At 34.4% G+C, this 19786-nt stretch overlaps 1 protein-coding gene across 1 annotated transcript in view; it reads left to right on the forward strand.

The window, feature by feature from the left end:
- The window catches only part of LOC113077124 (MAM domain-containing glycosylphosphatidylinositol anchor protein 2-like), a 64274-nt gene that overhangs the window by 35609 nt on the left and 8879 nt on the right, over positions 1-19786 (forward strand). Inside the window, exons 3-5 of the mRNA XM_026249577.1 lie at positions 1191-1365; positions 13017-13213; positions 18862-18994. Of these exons, the coding sequence (XP_026105362.1) occupies positions 1191-1365; positions 13017-13213; positions 18862-18994 (505 nt within the window). The remainder of the gene's footprint in view (positions 1-1190; positions 1366-13016; positions 13214-18861; positions 18995-19786) is intronic.

A 19786-nucleotide genomic window follows, 5' to 3' on the forward strand; every position in this document is an offset into this window, starting at 1 on the left:
CATAAATTAGAACACACCACAGGCAGACAGGGAAAAAAGTGTTTCAGCTATGTTTTTAGAAGTATGTTGTTAAATATATGTACGTTTAATGTTATATGAACAAACCCCTCAGCAAAAATCTTCAGAATATAGAGAGGAATCAAACTGTAAGTTTTGGTGCATGTGAGAGCTGCTGAAGTTGGGAAAAAACTTTCAGAAGAATGCATTGGAATTAAAATCTAGCCTAAAGGCGCAAATCAAGTGCAATAAACAAACACTCAAATGTGTATTTTGGATTTTTTCCTTTTAGTAGTTTTTAACATTGATTCTAAATCCTTGTTGACATATTAAAGGTTTTTCCAGAAGTGATTTTCTGCATTTCTCTTTTTATCACTCTATGAATTAGAAAAAACAGTCAAAAGAAAGAAAAAAAACACATTTTGACCATGTTTAATACAATGTTAAATATATGTCAAACTTATATTATATGAACAAACCCCTCGGCAAAAATCTTCAGAATATAGAGAAGAATCAAACTGTAAGTTTTGGTGCATGTAAGAACTGCTGAAATTGGGAAAAAAACTTTCAGAAGAATGCATTGTAACTAAAATCTAGCCTATAGGCGCACATAGATCATGTGCAATAAACAAACACTCAAATGTGTATTTTGGATATTTTTTATTTCCAGTAGTTTTTAACATTGATTCTAAATCCTTGTTGACATATTAAAGGTTTTTCCAGAAGTGATTTTCTGCATTTCTCTTTTTATCACTCTATGAATTAGAAAAAACCTTCAACAGAATAAAATAAAAACACGTTTTGACCATGTTTAATACAATGTTAAATATATGTCAAACTTATGTTATATGAACAAACCCCTCAGTAAAAACCTTCAGAATAAAGAGAGGAATAAAACTGTAAGTTTTGGTGTGTGTAAATGCTGCTGACATAGAGAAAAAACGTTTAAAGTTATGTATCGTCATAGAAATCTACAGACGTTAAAGAGTCATAAAATAAACACTTGGATGTTTTCTTTGCACAACTGCGTGAAACGCCTTCACATGCATCAGACATGCATCGCTACTTCTGCACTTGTTCATGCAACATTAACATGCATATATGGTTCCATCAATGTTCCATTAGGCTCTAAATGGTGTGTAATCTGTCAGATGGTATCATTAGAGATTGAAGTGTTTTTTTTTCTCATGCAGATTCGATGGACCAAGACAGCAGGCAGCGTGTCAGACCGATTCCAGGACTCCAGTGTATTCAACGAAACCCTCCACATCGCCAAGATCCAGAGACATCAGGGCGGACGCTATTACTGCAAGGCTGAGAATGGACTGGGTTCACCGGCCATCAAGTCCATCAGGGTGGACGTCTACTGTGAGTGAGATGTTTCGGCTAATAATGGAGTCAATAGTCATCATAAACGAATGTGGAACAGTTCAGATGATTTGATAAGAAACATTGGAGATCATGTTAAGATTTCAAACTCTTGAGTGATTTTTAGGTCTTTTTGTAGGATAAACATTTGAGAATAAGTTAATTGTCTCTATTCACCCTCGTAGCAGTAAAGGAAGCCCATTTTTGCCAAATAAATGTAAACATTTTATCTCAAAATTCAGATTTTTATTTTATTTTTTGGTAATTCTTACAAATTGTCAAAAGTCAGAAAAAAAGAAGGCAAAGTGAATATATATATATATATATATATATATATATATATATATATATATATATATATATATATATTGCAAGAGTGATCTCACAATTCTGATATTTTTCCTCAATTTCTCAAAATTCAGTTTTTTCTGTCTGTCACAGAATAAAAACTTAATATATTTGCAACTTTTTATCTCAAAATGCTCAGTTTATAGTGTACTGTATCTCACATTTCAGACTTTTCCTCTCAGAATTGTGAGTTTATATCTTGCAGTTCTAAATTTATTTATTGTAATTTAGATTTTCTTGCAAAACTAGTTTTATATCTCACAATAAAAAAATTAATAAAAATAAATAAATGTGAGATATAAACTAAGAATTCTCAAAAAATAATCCAGAATTGTGAGTTAGTCACAATTACTTATTATATTATTGATGTGTTTTTCCACATTACCATTGAGAGATTTTAACCAAAGTGACTTTTCATTAAGATCCTAAAGACTCATATCAACTTGTGGAAAATGGGCATCCGATGACCGCTTTAATGATGCATGAAGTTTAAGCACTATATGATTTTGTTCTGTTTGTTGACTGTAAATTGTGATCACAGTGAGATCTCATGCAGAAGCCGAGACAGACTATGAATATTTAGCCACCTTTTATGTGTTTAATAATCTGAGATGTAACGTGAATGTCACTGGTTCCTCGGCCTCGCCGTATGTTTTTCATTAGCTGGAGAATTCCTCTGGAGAAATGCTACAGTCGTCCCCGTGGGCCGAGCGTAATTGATGGTTCGCTGCCAGCGCTGCTGTTTTTAGTTCACTGTAGCCTTGATTGTTATTTAGCATTGAAATTGCTGCCTCTAAAAAAACCTTCAGCGCTGAAACATGAAGGATTGCGTCGAGCCGTTTGGCCTTTAGCAGCACGTCTGGAGATGGACAGTTCCATTAAAGAGAAACGCTTGGAATCAAAGAGACAGGAACGACACAAACCACTCCAAGAGAGGTTGAAACTTTGCTTTGTATTGTATTTTAAAAAAGCATTTATTATTATTATTATTATCATTAATACACGTTTGTTTTTGTGTAAAGTGTGTTCATCCCATAGGTGTAATGGTTTTTATACTGTAGAAACTGTATATTCTATGGTCCTTCACCAACCCTACACCTAACCCTAACCCTCACAGGAAACTTTGTGCATTTTTACTTTCTCAAAAAAACTCATTCTGTATGATTTATAAGCGTTTTGAAAAATGGGGACATGGGTTATGTCCTCATAAGTCACCCTCTCCTTGTAATACCTGTGTCATACCCATGTCATTATACAGAGTTGTGTCCTGATATGATACAAAAACAAGAGCACACACACACACACACACACACACACACACACAGAGAGAGAGACACACACAGAGACACACACACACACACACACACACACACATATATATATATATTCACATGAAGAGTTTATTTGCAAAAACAGATAACTCCAAATTCCCCAAAACAATGTTTTGTTTTATTTTTCTATTGTGACGTTTTTATTTGTGTTTTATTGTGTTAGCTGTATTTTTTTATTATATAATTTTTGTATTCTTTTATCTTATCTGTCTCTTTCACCATATTGATAATATACTCTTGGTTATAAATTAAAAATTGTAAAGATTTATTTCTTATAATAATTGTTACATTTAAAGCACATTTTAAAGCCCTTTTCAACGTTTCTTGGTTTAAAAACGGTTTAGATTTTGAAATCTATTTGTTTGCGTTAAAGCTATAATAAATTCTCATTAACACATAATTGATTGTCATTTGCCTTTTGGGGTCAATAATAATGACTGTGTGTTATCATCAGTAATTATGGCTGTCGGATGTCTGACTTGACTCCGCCCCCAAAACATATGATTGGACGGTCAGTCGAATATCAGCAAGATTCGACTCTGAGACTCTGATTCGGGGACACCCCTGGGATGGCAGTGTTTGGGCTCCTCTGATGGATGTCTAGCTCTGGGTTATGGATCAGTTATTAAAGGGAACTTGGAGGTGATTTCCCAGGATGCTTTGCTCAGTTGGTTTTCCAATCTTCATCATCAGCAGAACAGGCTCAGTCTCATCTTTCTCAAACACTAGACAAAGCCTCTTTCATTTTACTTGTATAATATATTTGTATAATATTTTCATATTTTTTATATTGCAAAGCTGCTTGAATAACATAGTTCAAATGCATAAATTATAGTTTTTACTGCATTTAATTTTCAATGATTTTGTTAAATTCTCAGATTTTAATACTTGAATATTTAAATAAAAACTTAAATAAAAAATAAAAATAAAAAAACAATGTACTTGAAATAAAAGAAAGGTTTCTGCAATTGAAATTAAGTATTAAAATATTTTTTAATTAATTAATTTAATTAATTTGATGTACTAAAATAACTGAATAAAAACTAAATCTATTAAAAGACAAACAAAATTATTGAAACTCTAACTATAAAATAAATATTTCCACATCAGTTCCAGCCTTTATATGAAAGCATCTTCAGACAAATAATGTGTGCAGTTCTCCAGTAACAGAAGAAGAACAGCTGTGTGTTTTATTTGAGCTTTCCTGATCTCGGTCGTCTTGAATGGCTCGGTTTTCTTGCTGGTCTGAGTTCGGTCAGCGGTTTGTTCTCCACAGAGATGAATTGTGGGTCTGATGAAGCTCGGCAGACGAGAGAGCAGAGGAAGACATTGATTACTCCTCTGACCTCCCCACTGGCTCGCATTAGTTCCTCATCTTCATCTGCAGGAGAAAGAGTCTGAGCCTAGCATCCATCAGCTCCCATCCAAGAAGACGCTCGCTGCGAGTCAGGTGGAAATTAAAGGGATACTTCCCCAAAAATGAAAATGTGCTGTTAACTGATTCATCCTCAGGCCATCACAGATGTAGATGAGTTTTCAGTCGAACAGAAAAGAGGATTTTTAGCTTCGTGGTTCATAAAATGCAAGTCAGAAGCTGTCCGTCACGTGAGAGTCAAAAAAATAATAATAATGGAAGTCTTATGAAGGGAAACGATTGGTCTGTGCAAGAAACTCAATATTATTATCTGTAAATCTGATTCTTTTCTGCAAACTTGTTTTTAGGGTTTCTCATGCTTTATGTGAAGTAAACTCACATTAGTCTGAAGTCACGGACCGCTTCAGTGTTTTCATTTATTCTCGGTTTGAAGAACCGTTTTCATGCTTCTGAAATATCTCATCTGTTTTGTATAAAGCAATAATTTGACTTGCTTTTTCCTTACAAAACATCATTTTGATTAAAGCTGATAATCTGAAAACAAATTCTCATTTTGTGGAAAAATTTGTCATGCAGATTGCAAGTTTGTTATTGATAATAATTAACTTGTCTTTATCAAATGATGTAATATTAGGCCTTTTTTTTCTAGAAAGCCTGGTCTCATGAAAATACATTTAGATTTTTTCTTTCTTTCTTTCTTTCTTTCTTTCTTTCTTTCTTTCTTTCTTTCTTTCTTTCTTTTCTTTCTTGCTATATAAACTGTACACAGAAACTGGCTTTGGTGTGTATACGATGCACAAGTTTCTGACATGCATGTGATAAAAACTTTTTTTTGGCATGCATATGATATGGGTTTTGGCCTACATAAAACATGCACCCACCCCACACCCCTAACCTGACCTTTCCATATCAAATGCATGCCAAAGTCAATTTCTGCTTATAAATAGCACGCTAAAATGCACCTTCATGAGATCAAATCAGTAAAATTGTTAGGACTGTGTTATTATATCAATGCATGCAATACAGACCTATATATCTTTGCTGAAGTGATTTAAAAGCTGTGCAAGAAATGAATTTATGAGAATATTTTGGCATTAGTTTCTGCCTTTTTAAATACATATTGTTTTTCTATTTCCCTTTTGATTCAGGATGAAATCCATCCAAGTCGCGGCTGATTAAACAGTGATGTTTATGCTGATATAATGAAGCTCCTTTAGATGCAGGATGAGTTAGTTACGGTTAGTTAGTTAGTTCACATCTGTAAGAAACTGTAATGCTGTTGCTTGATTTAGTAGGTGTGACTAATTATGAAGAATATGTAATAAACAAGCATGCAGGGATGTGTATGTTTAGATAACTTCCTAGATCCCACGGTTTCATTTTTGGGTGAACTATCTCTTTATGTTAATAAGTGTTTCTTCAGTGTTTTCTGCCGAGGTTAATCTTTTGTAGTGTGTAGTTTGTTATTTATTCATAAATATAAAGTGGGCACTGCGAGCAAACAGGGATAAATATGTAAATGTGTGCTCTGGGTTAAGATTATCATGAATTTTAAACAAAGATCTGCCCACTACCATCAGCCTTTCGCTCCAGTGTGGCCTTTTTGATGTTGTGCAATTACTGCAAAGCTCGACTGATTTGTTTATGAAGTTCGGGGTCAGAATACATTTTTTTTATTTTTATAAATGCATTTATTTTAATACATTTAAAGTTTCCTCCATTATTTATCCATTATGCCTCTGTATGCAAAGTTACGCAGATTTGGTTTTTGACCACTGAAAATGAGAAAAATTCTACAATTTCTACATGAAGCTGCATTGAGATCCCAATATAGTAAGTAAGTCTTTTGGTAATGTCTTGCTCTCGGTCTTCTGAAAAAATCAATAATCCAAGGCATTGATGTTTTCCAACAAAACCATGGATGATTGTTCATCCAAAAGAGGCACAAAAACACTTTCACATTAACTGTTCCCTCCTGGTGGAGTGACCTGCTCAACTCAATCCCAGCATCTCCAAGAATCGACTAATGACAGGTGTTATCCATGCAATTATTTTGACAGAGAAAAACAAGATACAATTTGTAGTTTTACCGTTGTTTTTTCTTCAGACGATCCTCTTTTAAAGAAGAAAGTATCAGCTGTATGCAAAATGACTCACGTTTAGTTTCTGACCATTGAAAAGTTGCACAACTGAACAATTTCCCCACAGAGCCACGATGAGAGACACACATCTCTGGAACTGAACTATACAGGAGTGCGAAAATTAAGACGGCAAAAGAAAAGTACATTTCTTAAATTACAGACATGCAAATTTTAGAAAAACAATATTTTGACACTCAGAAAGGTATATCTTTAATACACAAATGGACATGCAAAGTCCCTCACAAATTTATTTTCAGCTGTTGAAAATAAGGAAAATTGCTGCATTGAGATCCCCATATCTCTGGAAATGAATCATGCGGGGCCTTAAACTTTAAGATAACTAAGTAAAAGTCTATTAAGAACCAGAATATAAAAGTATATTAAGATATCTTTAATACTTTGTGAGTTACAGAACTGCAAACTTTGAAAAAATAAAAAGAGTGCATTTTCTCATTTTTGAAGGGTCATCATTTGCATATAATGCAGCAAAGGTTGCTGAAGTCTACAGATTTTATTAATATACTTTTTCTACCTATTGTCTTTAGAAAATTTGACATGCACATCAGCATGTCTCATTAATAGTTCAGTTTCTAAGGAATCTAATCGCTGATCTTTCCCCTCAAAGTGACTATTTTTACACAGAAAGCCCCATGCTAATGTCTCTTGTGTGGTGTGTAAATCAGTCCGGACACTGATGAGCGTCGTCCGGTCGCGTGGATGCTCAGATCTGATGGTGTTTGTTCTGTAATGATTCCAGCAGTGCATCTGATTAAAGCCACAGTGTGAGCCGTCAGTGTTGTGAAGCGTCTGACAGAGAAACACAGCTCCATTCTGACCATCCGCGGGCTTATTAAAGTCACGCTGCTTGATTCACATCATTCTGAGAGGCTTCTCGTTTTAACATAGATTACACTCAATAAGGACTGATCCTGATGCCTTGTTGGCTTTCATTTCCCTGCCAACATCACTGAACACATCACAAAAATCATGCATCTTAGTGCACAAGTATTTTCTAGAGATATGTGCATCCCAATGTGTCTAAATTGTTGCATTTGTTCCCATTTTCAGTGGTCAAAACCAAATGTGGATCACTTTACATGCAGTTTATTCTTTTGTTCTTGTAAAGAAGACCATCTGAGGAACAAATAATGTCGAAATTAGAAATGCATCTTGTTTCCTTCTAATAAAACAACTGCATGGAATATAACACATTGAGTGTCAAAGTATTATTTTCCCAAAGTTTGCATGCTTGTAACTCAAGAAGTACTGCAGAAATCTCAATATCTGTTTAGTTTTTGGTTTTTAACAAACTTTTCTTTTGTTATCTTCATTTTCAAAGCCCTGTATGATTCATTTCAAGAAACACGAAGGTCTCAACGTGGCTAAAATCGCACAATTTTCAATGGCCGAAAATCTAAAGCGGTTCACTTTGCATACCATGATAATTTTTTATGTTAAAGACATAACTTTCTGAGTGCCAAAAATATTGTTTATCTAAAGTTTGCATGCTTGTAACTCAAGAAGTACTGCAGATATCTCTAAATGCAGTTGCATTATCACTCAGGCCAGTCCCAAACGAAGCAAAGATGGCAGATGAGCTCTGAATGGGTGCCGCAGCGGTGTAATGAATCAGTGTATTTATTTAGAGCAATCTTCTCCACCAGAACGGCCCGACTCAATCGTTTCGTAGTGTGCACATAGCCGTCTTCTCAAAGGTAATTGCTCCTGTGATAAAGGATCCTGGATGAAGTATTGACCGCCTCTGGATTTTGATTAAAGGCCTGCGGGGCAGAACACGTCTTAATGAAAGTGAGGAATCAGCATTCAAGGTGGCAGTGTCCACTCGCTGATTACTTTTGGATCTCAAAGTGAGAGGAGACGCTGAATTAAAGTGTCTTCGCTGATAAACATGTGCTGTATTTCTTAGTAGAGGATGTTATTAGCGTTGTTATGGCCTGGAGAAGGTCAGCGCTTATCAGTTTTGATTCGGATCCAGGATCTCTCGGGTTCAACGGTCAAACATTATAGAGTTCATGATGAATTTATCGCATTTAACACCGCCTGTCTCGCCCGGTTATGCAAATGCATCTGTCTTTAACGTATTATTAGCAGGATGTGAGCATTAGCAAGTGAAATAACATCAGATTTACAATAAGAGCTTAAGGCGACACGCTTGAGAAAGCAATAAATCTGTCCAATTCATCGCTTCCTCAAACGCAGGTTTCCTCTGGAGGGAGAATCATTAATTCAAGAAATTGCATGTCAGAAGTCTCCTGAGAATGTTTATAAAAGCTCATAAATTATCATTAAATGATCTCAGCTGCTCCACAATTATTGTTTAGTTTTTTACACTCTAATATAGATAATACACACACACTGTAAAGTTAATCAGTGTTTCATTGGAAAAGTAGTATTTATACGTCAAAATTTCACATTTAATTTAATGCATTACTTGCCATTTCTTATTTGTGAAATTTGCTAGCAATTTCTAAGGGAAAAATACTGTGTATTCATATTCTTATTAATTGTGCGTTCCTGTGCCTCAGTGGTAAAGCAAAAGGTTGTGGGTTCGATCCCCAGGAAGCACTTTCAGCAATTTCTGAATGAAAATGTCAAATATAATCAATCAAATAAATGCACAATTAAAAAAAACATGCACCATAAAACATATTTTACCTAAATAAAACTATAATAATGTTTGGAGTGTGTTTTACAATAGGGAGTAACTGTGAGCAGGGCTGATGCTGTAATAAGTGTGTAGCTGGAGGACAGCGCTGGTCCTTTGTGAAGTTTGTGTTCCTCGTGTGAGAGGTCGTCCTGCAGGTCATTGATCAGGAAAATCAATCTGTCCTTCAGAGGAAAGTGTATATATAGAAAGAAGCTGGCAGCACCTGAAATGATGTTGGTTCTGGTCTGGGAAGAGCCGGAGAAGGCGTTGAGTGATTTAGTCAATCGCAGTATTTCACTCTCTCTGTGTCTGTCATCGGGACAGCGAGTAAATCTCTATCTTCTGGTGCTACTCAAGCAGAGTCGCAGAAAAGAAATAGTTTGCATCTTTTATAAGGGGTTTAGTGGCAGAAGTTACTCGAAATTCAATCACTGTGAAAAGGATTACATAACGAGATACTAGCAATTTTGTTTTATTGATACAAAAAGTGCAAACAATAAAGTGTTCAGTGCATTAAAAACATTTCAGTGATAAAAAATTACTTTCATGCCCTTGTGGTCTTCAAAATATGGGTTAGACCAATCAACAACTGAGATTTCATATTAACGAACACAGAAGTGTGGCAAACAGAGTTACAGTAAATCTCAAGTTGGTCTATATCTCACAGAGATATCAGAGAGTTAATGAATGTTTTTTTTTAATTTTGTGAAATTGTGCAATATGGTGTTTCCAATGTGTCGTTTCCTTAATATGGAACAAAAATTATTAATAATGTAGTTGGTTCTATTTTTTTTTTTTTATTATTATTATTATATATTCTGTGTATGCATCTCGCAATTCTTATTTTTTTCTTAGAATTGCAAGTTGAAATCTCGCTATTCTGAGTTTGTCTCAGTTTTGTCTACATTTTTGTTGTTGTTGTTTTTTTTTCTTAGAATTGCAAGTTAAAATTTCACAATTCAGATTTTTTTATTAGAATTGCACGTTAAAATTAGATTATTCTGAGTTTATATCTCTCAATTCAGATTTTTTTATTAGAATTGCACGTTAAAATTTGATTATTCTGAGTTTATATCTCTCAATTCAGATTTTTTTTCTTAGAATTGCACGTTAAAATTTAACAATTCAGATTTTTTTATTAGAATTGCACATTAAAATTGTATTATTCTGAGTTTATATATCTCAATTCTTTTTTTTTTCTTAGAATTGCAAGTTGAAATCTCGCTATTCTGAGTTTGTCATAGTTTTGTCTACATTTTTGTTGTTGTTGTTTTTTTTCTTAGAATTGCAAGTTAAAATTTCACAATTCAGATTTTTTTATTAGAATTGCACATTAAAATTGTATTATTCTGAGTTTATATATCTCAATTCAGTTTTTTTTTTTCTTAGAATTGCAAGTTGAAATCTCGCTATTCTGAGTTTGTCTCAGTTTTGTCTACATTTTTGTTGTTGTTGTTTTTTTTCTTAGAATTGCAAGTTAAAATTTCACAATTCAGATTTTTTTATTAGAATTTCACATTAAAATTTGATTATTCTGAGTTTATATCTCAATTCAGATTTTTTTATTGGAATTGCACATTAAAATTAGATTATTCTGAGTTTATGTCTCTCAATTCAGATTTTTTTATTAGAATTGCACGTTAAAATTTAACAATTCAGATTTTTTTATTAGAATTGCACATTAAAATTGTATTATTCTGAGTTTATATATCTCAATTCAGTTTTTTTTCTTAGAATTGCAAGTTAAAATTTCATTATTCAGATTTTTTTCTTAGAATTGCACGTTATAATTTTATTATTCTGAGTTTATATATCTTAATTCAGTTTTTTTTCTTAGAATTGCAAGTTAAAATGTAATAATTCAGATTTTTTTCTTAGAATTCCATGTTAAAATTTCACAATTCAGATTTTTTTATTAGAATTGCATGTTAAAATTGTATTATTCTGAATTTATATCTCTCAATTCAGATTTTTTTTCCTAGAATTGCACATTATAATTTTATTATTCTGAGTTTATATCTCTCAATTCAGATTTTTTTCTTAGAATTGCATGTTAAAATTTAATAATTCTGATTTTTTTCTTAGAATTGCATGTTAAAATTTCACAATTCAGATTTTTTCATTAGGATTGCACGTTACAATTTTATTTTTCTGAGTTTATATCTCTCAATTCAGTTTTTTTTTCTTAGAATTGCATGTTAAAATGTAATAATTCTGATTTTTTTCTTAGAATTGCACGTTAAAATTTCACAATTCAGAATTTTTTATTAGAATTGCACATTAAAATTTCATAATTCAGAATTTTTTTAGAATTGCACATTAAAATTTCATAATTCTGAGTTTATATATTGCCATTCTGACCTTAGAATTACAAGTTGAAATCTCTCTATTTTATTCTGTCTCACAGTTTTTTTTTTTTTGTAGAATTACACATTTAAATCTCGCAATTCTGAGTTTATATCGCAATTCTGAGAATCGCATGTTTAAACCTCACAACTCTGAGTTTAAATCTTAAATGCATACATTTTAAATGCTATGAGGACTTTATGTGTTGCACTTCTTATGCTGTGTTCACACCAAACGCGAATAGAGCATCTGGCGCGAATGATTTCAATGTTAAGTCAATGCAAAGGCGCGTTTACGCGCGTCTGGAGGTCTCGCGGTGCGAATGGGGCGTTAAGCGCGGCGCGGAAGACGCGAATTCGCCTCATTCGCACGTCTAGTTCGCGCGAATGACGCGAATTCACGCGCGAATAGGGCGTTTCGCGTGAAACGCGCGTTAAGCGCGAAGGTGCTTTTTGTGCATTTAGCGTTTGACGCGAATTCGCGTCTGCCGCCCGAGTTGAAAAATTTCAACTTTGGCGTCAATTTGCGCCGCGTTAACCAATCAGGAGCCTGCTAGGAGTCACTCATTCAACAGTATGTTCCTGCAGCCTCCGTTTGTGCAGGAATACCCTTCTCCACTCATTCAACAAGGAGGAACGACAGATGTTGTCAGTGAGCAGTCAACCGGAGCTATATGACAAAAGTACATATTTCTATAGAGACAGGAATAAAAAGGACATATATGTATATAAAAAACATATTAATAAATAAATTGAATAAAGGCCAATTGATAAGAAACGTTTCATTTTACCCCAAACGAATTATATTTTATCTTGAACCACTAAAGAGACATCAGAGTCAGCGGCAAATGTCAGAAGGTCTAGACGAGCCGAGGCTGCTCTCGGCGGATACATGATGACGGAGCTCCCGCTGATCGCATGGAGCTCATCTCCGAGATCGGCGAAACACATTTTTTTAAATAGACGCTGTCATTATAAATAAACCGCATATCTGAGTTTAAAACAACTACATTCTCGCCTGAAATACTTTTAAAACTACATTTCATGACACAGTAACAGTAATATTTTGAAAATTATCCGAATAAAAATGGCGGTTGAAAATGCTGCGTGAACTCAGCTGGCAGAAGCCCCCCCATGACGCGAATTCGCGTCTGTTGTGAAGTTAATTCCACGCGCGAATGAAGTGAATTACTCGCGCGAATGAAGCGAATGATCTCAAAATGGTCAAGCGGCAAACTAGGCGCGGTAGACGCGAATTTGACGCTCTATTCGCATTTGGTGTGAACACAGCATAACACATGAAGATGCTAGCATCTAATCCTAATGAATTTTAAGTGTAGAATTTATTTTCATTATTTTTGGAGGAATTTCTTTGTAATGTGACATGACTCTCTGTGTTCTGCGGTGAGTTGTGTGACATGTGTTGTGTTTTCGTCTGGTCAGACCTGGACGATCCTGTGGTGACGGTTCATCAGAGTATCGGTGAAGCTAAAGAGCAGTTCTACTACGAGCGGACGGTGTTTCTGCGCTGCGTGGCTAACTCCAACCCTCCCATCCGCTACAGCTGGCACCGCGGACGAGACGTTCTCTCGCAAGGCTCTGATAAAGGTGTGGAGATCTACGAGCCCTTCTTTACCCAGGTAAGAAGCTAACCCTTGCTCTAAATACTGCTGTGATACTGTGTTGTCAGACACTAGCATGTTGCTAGTGTCTGCTAAATTAATTAAAGTAATATATGCACATAATACACTTCTATACCACAGATATATTTTTATTTTAGCAAATATGCCTTGAGAAAATTACAATAAATTACAGTGAAATTTCTTGCAATTGCAAATGCACAAAGCAATTTGGACTTTTTCTTAAAATTGCAAGTTTATTTCTCATAAATTCATAGATTTATTTTTAATTGCAAGTTTATCTCTGAAATCCAAATTAAAATAGTATTTCTCATAATTCTAACATTTTCTTAGAATTAGAATTATATTTCTTGCAATTCTAAAATTTTTCTTAGGATTTAAATTGTATTTCTCACAACTAAAAAAAATAGCATTGCAACTATATTTTCCCCATTTTGAGTTAAAATTTTCATAATCAAGTTTATATTTCCCCAATTTTGAGTTCAAAACTCCCAACCTTTCCTTTTTTATTACTTAAAATTGCAATTTTATTTTTCACAGTTCTGACATTTTCTTAGAATTTAAAGTCAATTCTTTTTTTGCAATTCTGAGTTTACATATTGCAAATCTGTCTTTATTATATAATTGTACGTTTTTCTTGTTATTCAAATTTTTTCTTAGTTTCTGACATTTTTCTTAGAATTGAAAGATATGAGCTCGCAATACTGTTTTAATTATCCTTTAGTGTGATGGAAACAGGATTCAGCAGAAAACAGCTGTTTTACACTTTAGTTATTTATCACTGTTTTTACTGTATTTCTTTTTATCAAACAAACCCAGTCTTTGTGAGCAGAAAAGACTTCAGAAGAGCTGGTAAAAAATCTAAAAGCATGGTAATACTGTAGTACTTTCTGGTACATTTTTGGTTGAAGTGAATAATAAACTATTAGTTGTAATATTTCTGTCCAGCTGGACTAAAAGAGTTTAATTAGCTTCATCAGCATGAAGCGCTCATTCTCTGTGGTAGTTCAGTACATGAGGACTGTTAGCAGCCCGGTTTTACTGTTTTTGATCATCATTTTAAACTCAGCACGCGGTGATGCTAGTAATTAGCACGTCGTCGCGTGTAGCTGTCTGCTCTCTTCCCCACCAGTGTTGCCAACTTAGCGACTTTGTCGCTAGATTTAGCGACTTTTCAGACCCCCATAGCGACTTTTTTCCAAAAAAGCGACTAGCGACAAATCTAGCGACTTTTTTTTGACAGACCTTATTTAGTTTCTGGGACTCTCCGACACTGCCGCACGAGCTCTCTCTCTCTCTCTCTCTCTGTCTATCTCTATCTCTATCCCTCTCCCTCTCCCAGCGTGCACACACGCCTCTCTCTCTGTGCATCTGTTATGTTCGGCGAGCAGAGAGGAGCAGCACTTTCAGTTAAAAAATATATTCTGTTGCTTCTAACTCTATTTTACATACAAGTATAGCCGAAATCACAGTACAATCATTATCTTAATCTTATGTGTATGTGATTTCATTAGACATTGTCATAAATAGGATTTGAGAGCTGGTTATGTAGTCTTAATGCACCGCGTTTCATTCATTATAATATTAATTCCGTTGTCGGACAACAGAAACATTTAAATATAATAATTAAAAACTTGTATTGAAAATTTTAGCTGCCTTAAAATGCATTACATGAGCACAGAAAGGGCAAGATAATATGACGCACTTACGTCATGAATATGCTAATTAGCGTGTGACGTCATCTAGCGACATTTAGCGACTTTTCAGTCAGGGTTTAGCTACTTTCCATTGAAAGAAGTTGGCAACACTGTTCCCCACAGAGCGCCTCAGATCGCCGTGTCTCAAGCCTTTCTCATTTGTTTTGTGGCTAAACGTCAGCTGCTGTTTCACAGAAGCGCATTGCTAGCGTGAGTTATTTTGGCTGTAGATGTCAGGAGAACAGCTAAAGCTGCGTCTGTTTCTCTTTATCGTGTGTTTGTCACTGGAAAGCCAGTCTCGTCTCACAGCACTTACTGAGAGCTCACGCTATGAGCAGAACAAGGTGTTTCTGCGATGTTTACCTGTGCAAATCACACCAGGGTGTCACAAACTGAATGAAAAGGTGTTCTGGACGACAAAACCAGTCATAAGGGTTCACTTTTTGAGAAAGCTGAATAAATGATCTCTCCATTGATGTGTGGTTTGTTCGGAGGACAATATTTGTCTGAGATACAACTATTTGAAAATCTGGAATCTGATCGCGAATCGCACCAAACGATTCGTTTACGAATTAGAATGATCCGATCGCAGCTGTTCTGGAGTCGACCACTCACTGATTCAAATGAACCGTTAAGTGCGAGTCTACAGAAGTAAGAACCGGGAGATCTTGTGAGCGCGCGTGCGTCTGATGTTGCTAAAAGTAAGTTATTAATGTCGAAATTTAGGATTAATTGTAACTGAAAATCATATTTAGGTCAAAATTGTCAGTTGTTTGGGAACTAAATCCGCTGTAAAGAGTGATCTGTTTAAGCCCACTGAAATGCTCGAGTGCAGACACTTCAATCAGAGTCTCTGTGTTTTAGGTTAAAAAATAAAATAAAATAACCTTTAACTAACAGATTAAATAAAATAACTCATGCATATCCAAATTCCCCGCTACCGTAATATTAACAGTTTTATTAAAATGCTACCATGACATCTGTTTTTATATTGTGTATCAACAGTAACGTTATACATATGTATATTGTTTGGATTAACTAGACGAGTAACGTTAGACAGACATGAATGTTTATTCATAACAGTACTGAAAATAAGTAACTTAAATATTGTAGCTGATGCTAAATGTCTAGCTAACAAGCTGGTGCTAACTTGAGGTAATTTTTATAAATAATGTCCAAATATTTTTATTCAACAACCTATATATATATATGTATATAGATTACATCTAGGGACAAAAGAAAGGATGTGATGTTCAGAACATGGTAACTAGTAATTATCAAAGAGGGGAAGAGATGCACCCCGTTTGGACAGGGGTGTTTTTACACCACAGACAAGGTTTGAGAAGGAAAAAATCATTATGAAAATATAATCATATTTTCCTTAAAATGTTCTTCCTAACTTCAGGCCTTATTATCATGTCATATATAACTGTGATGTTCTGTAAAACCACAAACTTTAAAACACTTTCACAGATCACAGATTCCAAAATAATATTTGGTGGCACAACTATTAATAGTTCTAATAATAAATCATCATATTTTCATGATTTCTAAAGATCATGTGACACTGAAGACTGAAGGAATGATGCTGAAAATACACCTGCACATCACAGAAATAGATTATATTTTAAAGGATATTAAAATATAAACTATTATTTTATAAATTTTATTTTGATAATTTTGAATTATTACTGAAATACAACCTTTTTTTGTTTCAAACAGTTCAATGAACAATAATAAATGAAGTACCTGGAGCTGACAATGAAGTAAACGTATAATAATTAGCATGAGATGATTGATGATTAATTTGGCGCTGTAAACGCGCGTTTGAGGGGCGGAGACGCGCCGCAGAGCGTCAGACGCGCGTGAGGACCAAACAGCAGAACGGTAGGAAACTTCACTCCTCTTATTATTTCTCTTTTACTATAGCGATTTATTTTTAGACACGTGATCTGAGTCTTTCATAGATTTGTAGAGTTATTAGAGTATAGAGTTATTAGAGAAATTGAGTTATTTATTTTTTTACATTCTTTGGTCGAAGTTTTCAGATCGGCACTTCGGAGCCTGTTCGCGACTCGGTTGATTCAGATCGGGACTTCGGAGCCTTTTCGCGACTCGGTTGATTCAGATCGGGACTTCGGAGCCTGTTCGCGACTCGGTTGATTCAGATCGGGACTTCGGAGCCTTTTCGCGACTCGGTTGATTCAGATCGGGACTTCGGAGCCTGTTCGCGACTCGGTTGATTCAGATCGGGACTTCGGATCATGTTCGCGACTCGGTTGATTCAGACCGGCACTTCGGAGCCTGTTCGCGACTCGGTTGATTCAGATCGGGACTTCGGAGCCTGTTCGCGACTCGGTTGATTCAGATCGGCACTTCGGAGCCTGTTCGCGACTCGGTTGATTCAGATCGGGACTTCGGAGCCTTTTCGCGACTCGGTTGATTCAGATCGGGACTTCGGAGCCTGTTCGCGACTCGGTTGATTCAGATCGGGACTTCGGATCATGTTCGCGACTCGGTTGATTCAGACCGGCACTTCGGAGCCTGTTCGCGACTCGGTTGATTCAGATCGGGACTTCGGAGCCTGTTCGCGACTCGGTTGATTCAGATCGGCACTTCGGAGCCTGTTCGCGACTCGGTTGATTCAGATCGGCACTTCGGAGCCTGTTCGCGACTCGGTTGATTCAGATCGGGACATCGGAGCATGTTTGAGATTTTTTTAAATTCAGATCTGGACATCAAAGCAGGAAGTGTTTGTCAAACAGTTAATTGGTGATAAATTAATATTTGGACTTGAGGCTTTTTTTTACTTGTCGATTCAGGATGTACATGGACCCACACACAAAAGTGGACACACTCTAGACTTAATCATCAGTAGAGCTCTAAACTTTTCATCCATTGTTATTAAGGACGTTATTCATAAAAAAAAAAAAAAAAAGTGCTAATATAAAATTAAATTAGCCTATATAAAATTGCAAACATCTATCTTTCAGTACTTTTTTTACTTAAGTACATAAAAAATTTAGTACTTTTGTACTTTCACTTGAGTAAAATTGAAAAAGGAGTACTTTTACTTTTACTGGAGTAATATTTTATTATACGTATCTGTACTTTTACTCAAGTACTTGATTTGTGTACTTCGTCCACCACTGGAAGCCGGTGGAAAATATTTAGGCCTAAATTTATGATTTATGTATTTGAATTGCATATAAAATGTCCATGCATTTGGATTACACAGTTTTTACATAAACAAACTAATTAACCTACTCTAATGCATATATGTCTATATAGTTTTTATACTTTATTTCAGTTTTTTTTTTTTTTTTATTAGTACACAAATTAAACTAAATTAAAGTGATAAATGTTGCTAAGATAATGACTTCCCAATTTGCATTATCACATTAAGTTTAATAGTTTATAAACTCTGTAATCCAGATGCATGGAAATTACATATGCATACATATAATATTATATGTAATATTAACATAATATTTATGAAATATATAATACAAATCTCATAAAATATATTATATTATTAATATACAGTATTTCAATTTATTTTATTTTTTTTGTAACCAGTCTCAACTATCTCAATGTTTTTTATTTATTTATATATTTCTAAATGTTTTTATTATTTTGCCTAATATTTTAAAAATGCAAAACAGCAAAATGTCTCGTCTGGTCACATCTAGAGTTTAATGTTTTCAAAGAAGTTAAAGATTCATGTAGCAAATGCGAACAAATAAAATGACTAGATTAAGGTTACTAAGCAGCTGTTGTTGTTTTCATCAGATATTGTTCATGCAGATGTTGTGTAAAGTGCATTCGGTGAGAATGGTTTAACAGGAGGTGTGTGTGTGTGTGTGTGTAAGGTGTTATTCTCCTGCAGTATGTATGTGTTGTGGAGCACACATTTGCACACGTCTTTCTGTCTGTCGCTCTGAGCTCCAGGGGGAAACCAAGATCTTGAAGCTGAAGAACCTGAGACCCAAGGACTACGCCAACTACAGCTGCATCGCCTCCGTCAGGAACGTGTGCGGCATCGCCGACCGCAGAGTCGTCTTCAGACTCACCAACAAAACTGGTGAGGCTCTTAAAGAGTCTGCTCTTTATTTTATTTTATTTTATTTTATTTTATTTCTTCAGACTCCCCAATAAAACTGGTGAGGCTCTTAAAGAGTCTGCTCTTTATTTTGTTTTGTTTTGTTTTGTTTTGTTTTATTTCTTCAGACTCACCAATAAAACTGGTGAGGCTCTTAAAGATTCTGCTCTTTATTTTATTTTATTTTATTTTATTTTATTTCTTCAGACTCCCCAATAAAACTGGTGAGGCCCTTAAAGAGATTTAAAAAAAAAAGAATTAATAGTTTTTAAATTATGTTTTCACTTTAATTTTAGTTAAAGTTTTAGTTACTTTGTTGTGTGTTTTTTCATTTTTTATATATATTATTTAATGTCTATATACATTTTATTTATTAGTTTTAGTTTACTTAGTTTTATTTATTTTAGTACTTCAAATTAAACCAAACTAAATTGAGAAATATTCTCTCGGCAAGTAGCTGAAATAACTTGTTTATTTATTTCTTTTTCATCTTTTATATTTTTATTTTATATAGCTTTATTGCAGTTAAAGAAAACAATTTTAGTAGTTTTAATAACAAATTTCAACTTCTCTTAATGTTTTTAATTGGATTTTATCTAATATGTTCTCTTTTCACTTTTATTTTTTTTGTAAAAGTTTTTTTTTTTTTTTCATTAGTATCCGTTTTTATCAATGTCTGTATATTGTAATTTATTTAGACCAATTTTATATTATATAATTTGATTAAAATTGACAATTATTATTACTATTTTTTTTTTTTTGTAGTTTTAGTTA

This window comes from Carassius auratus, unplaced genomic scaffold (assembly GCF_003368295.1).
Source record: "Carassius auratus strain Wakin unplaced genomic scaffold, ASM336829v1 scaf_tig00021605, whole genome shotgun sequence".
In the NCBI taxonomy this organism is placed as follows: domain Eukaryota; kingdom Metazoa; phylum Chordata; class Actinopteri; order Cypriniformes; family Cyprinidae; genus Carassius; species Carassius auratus.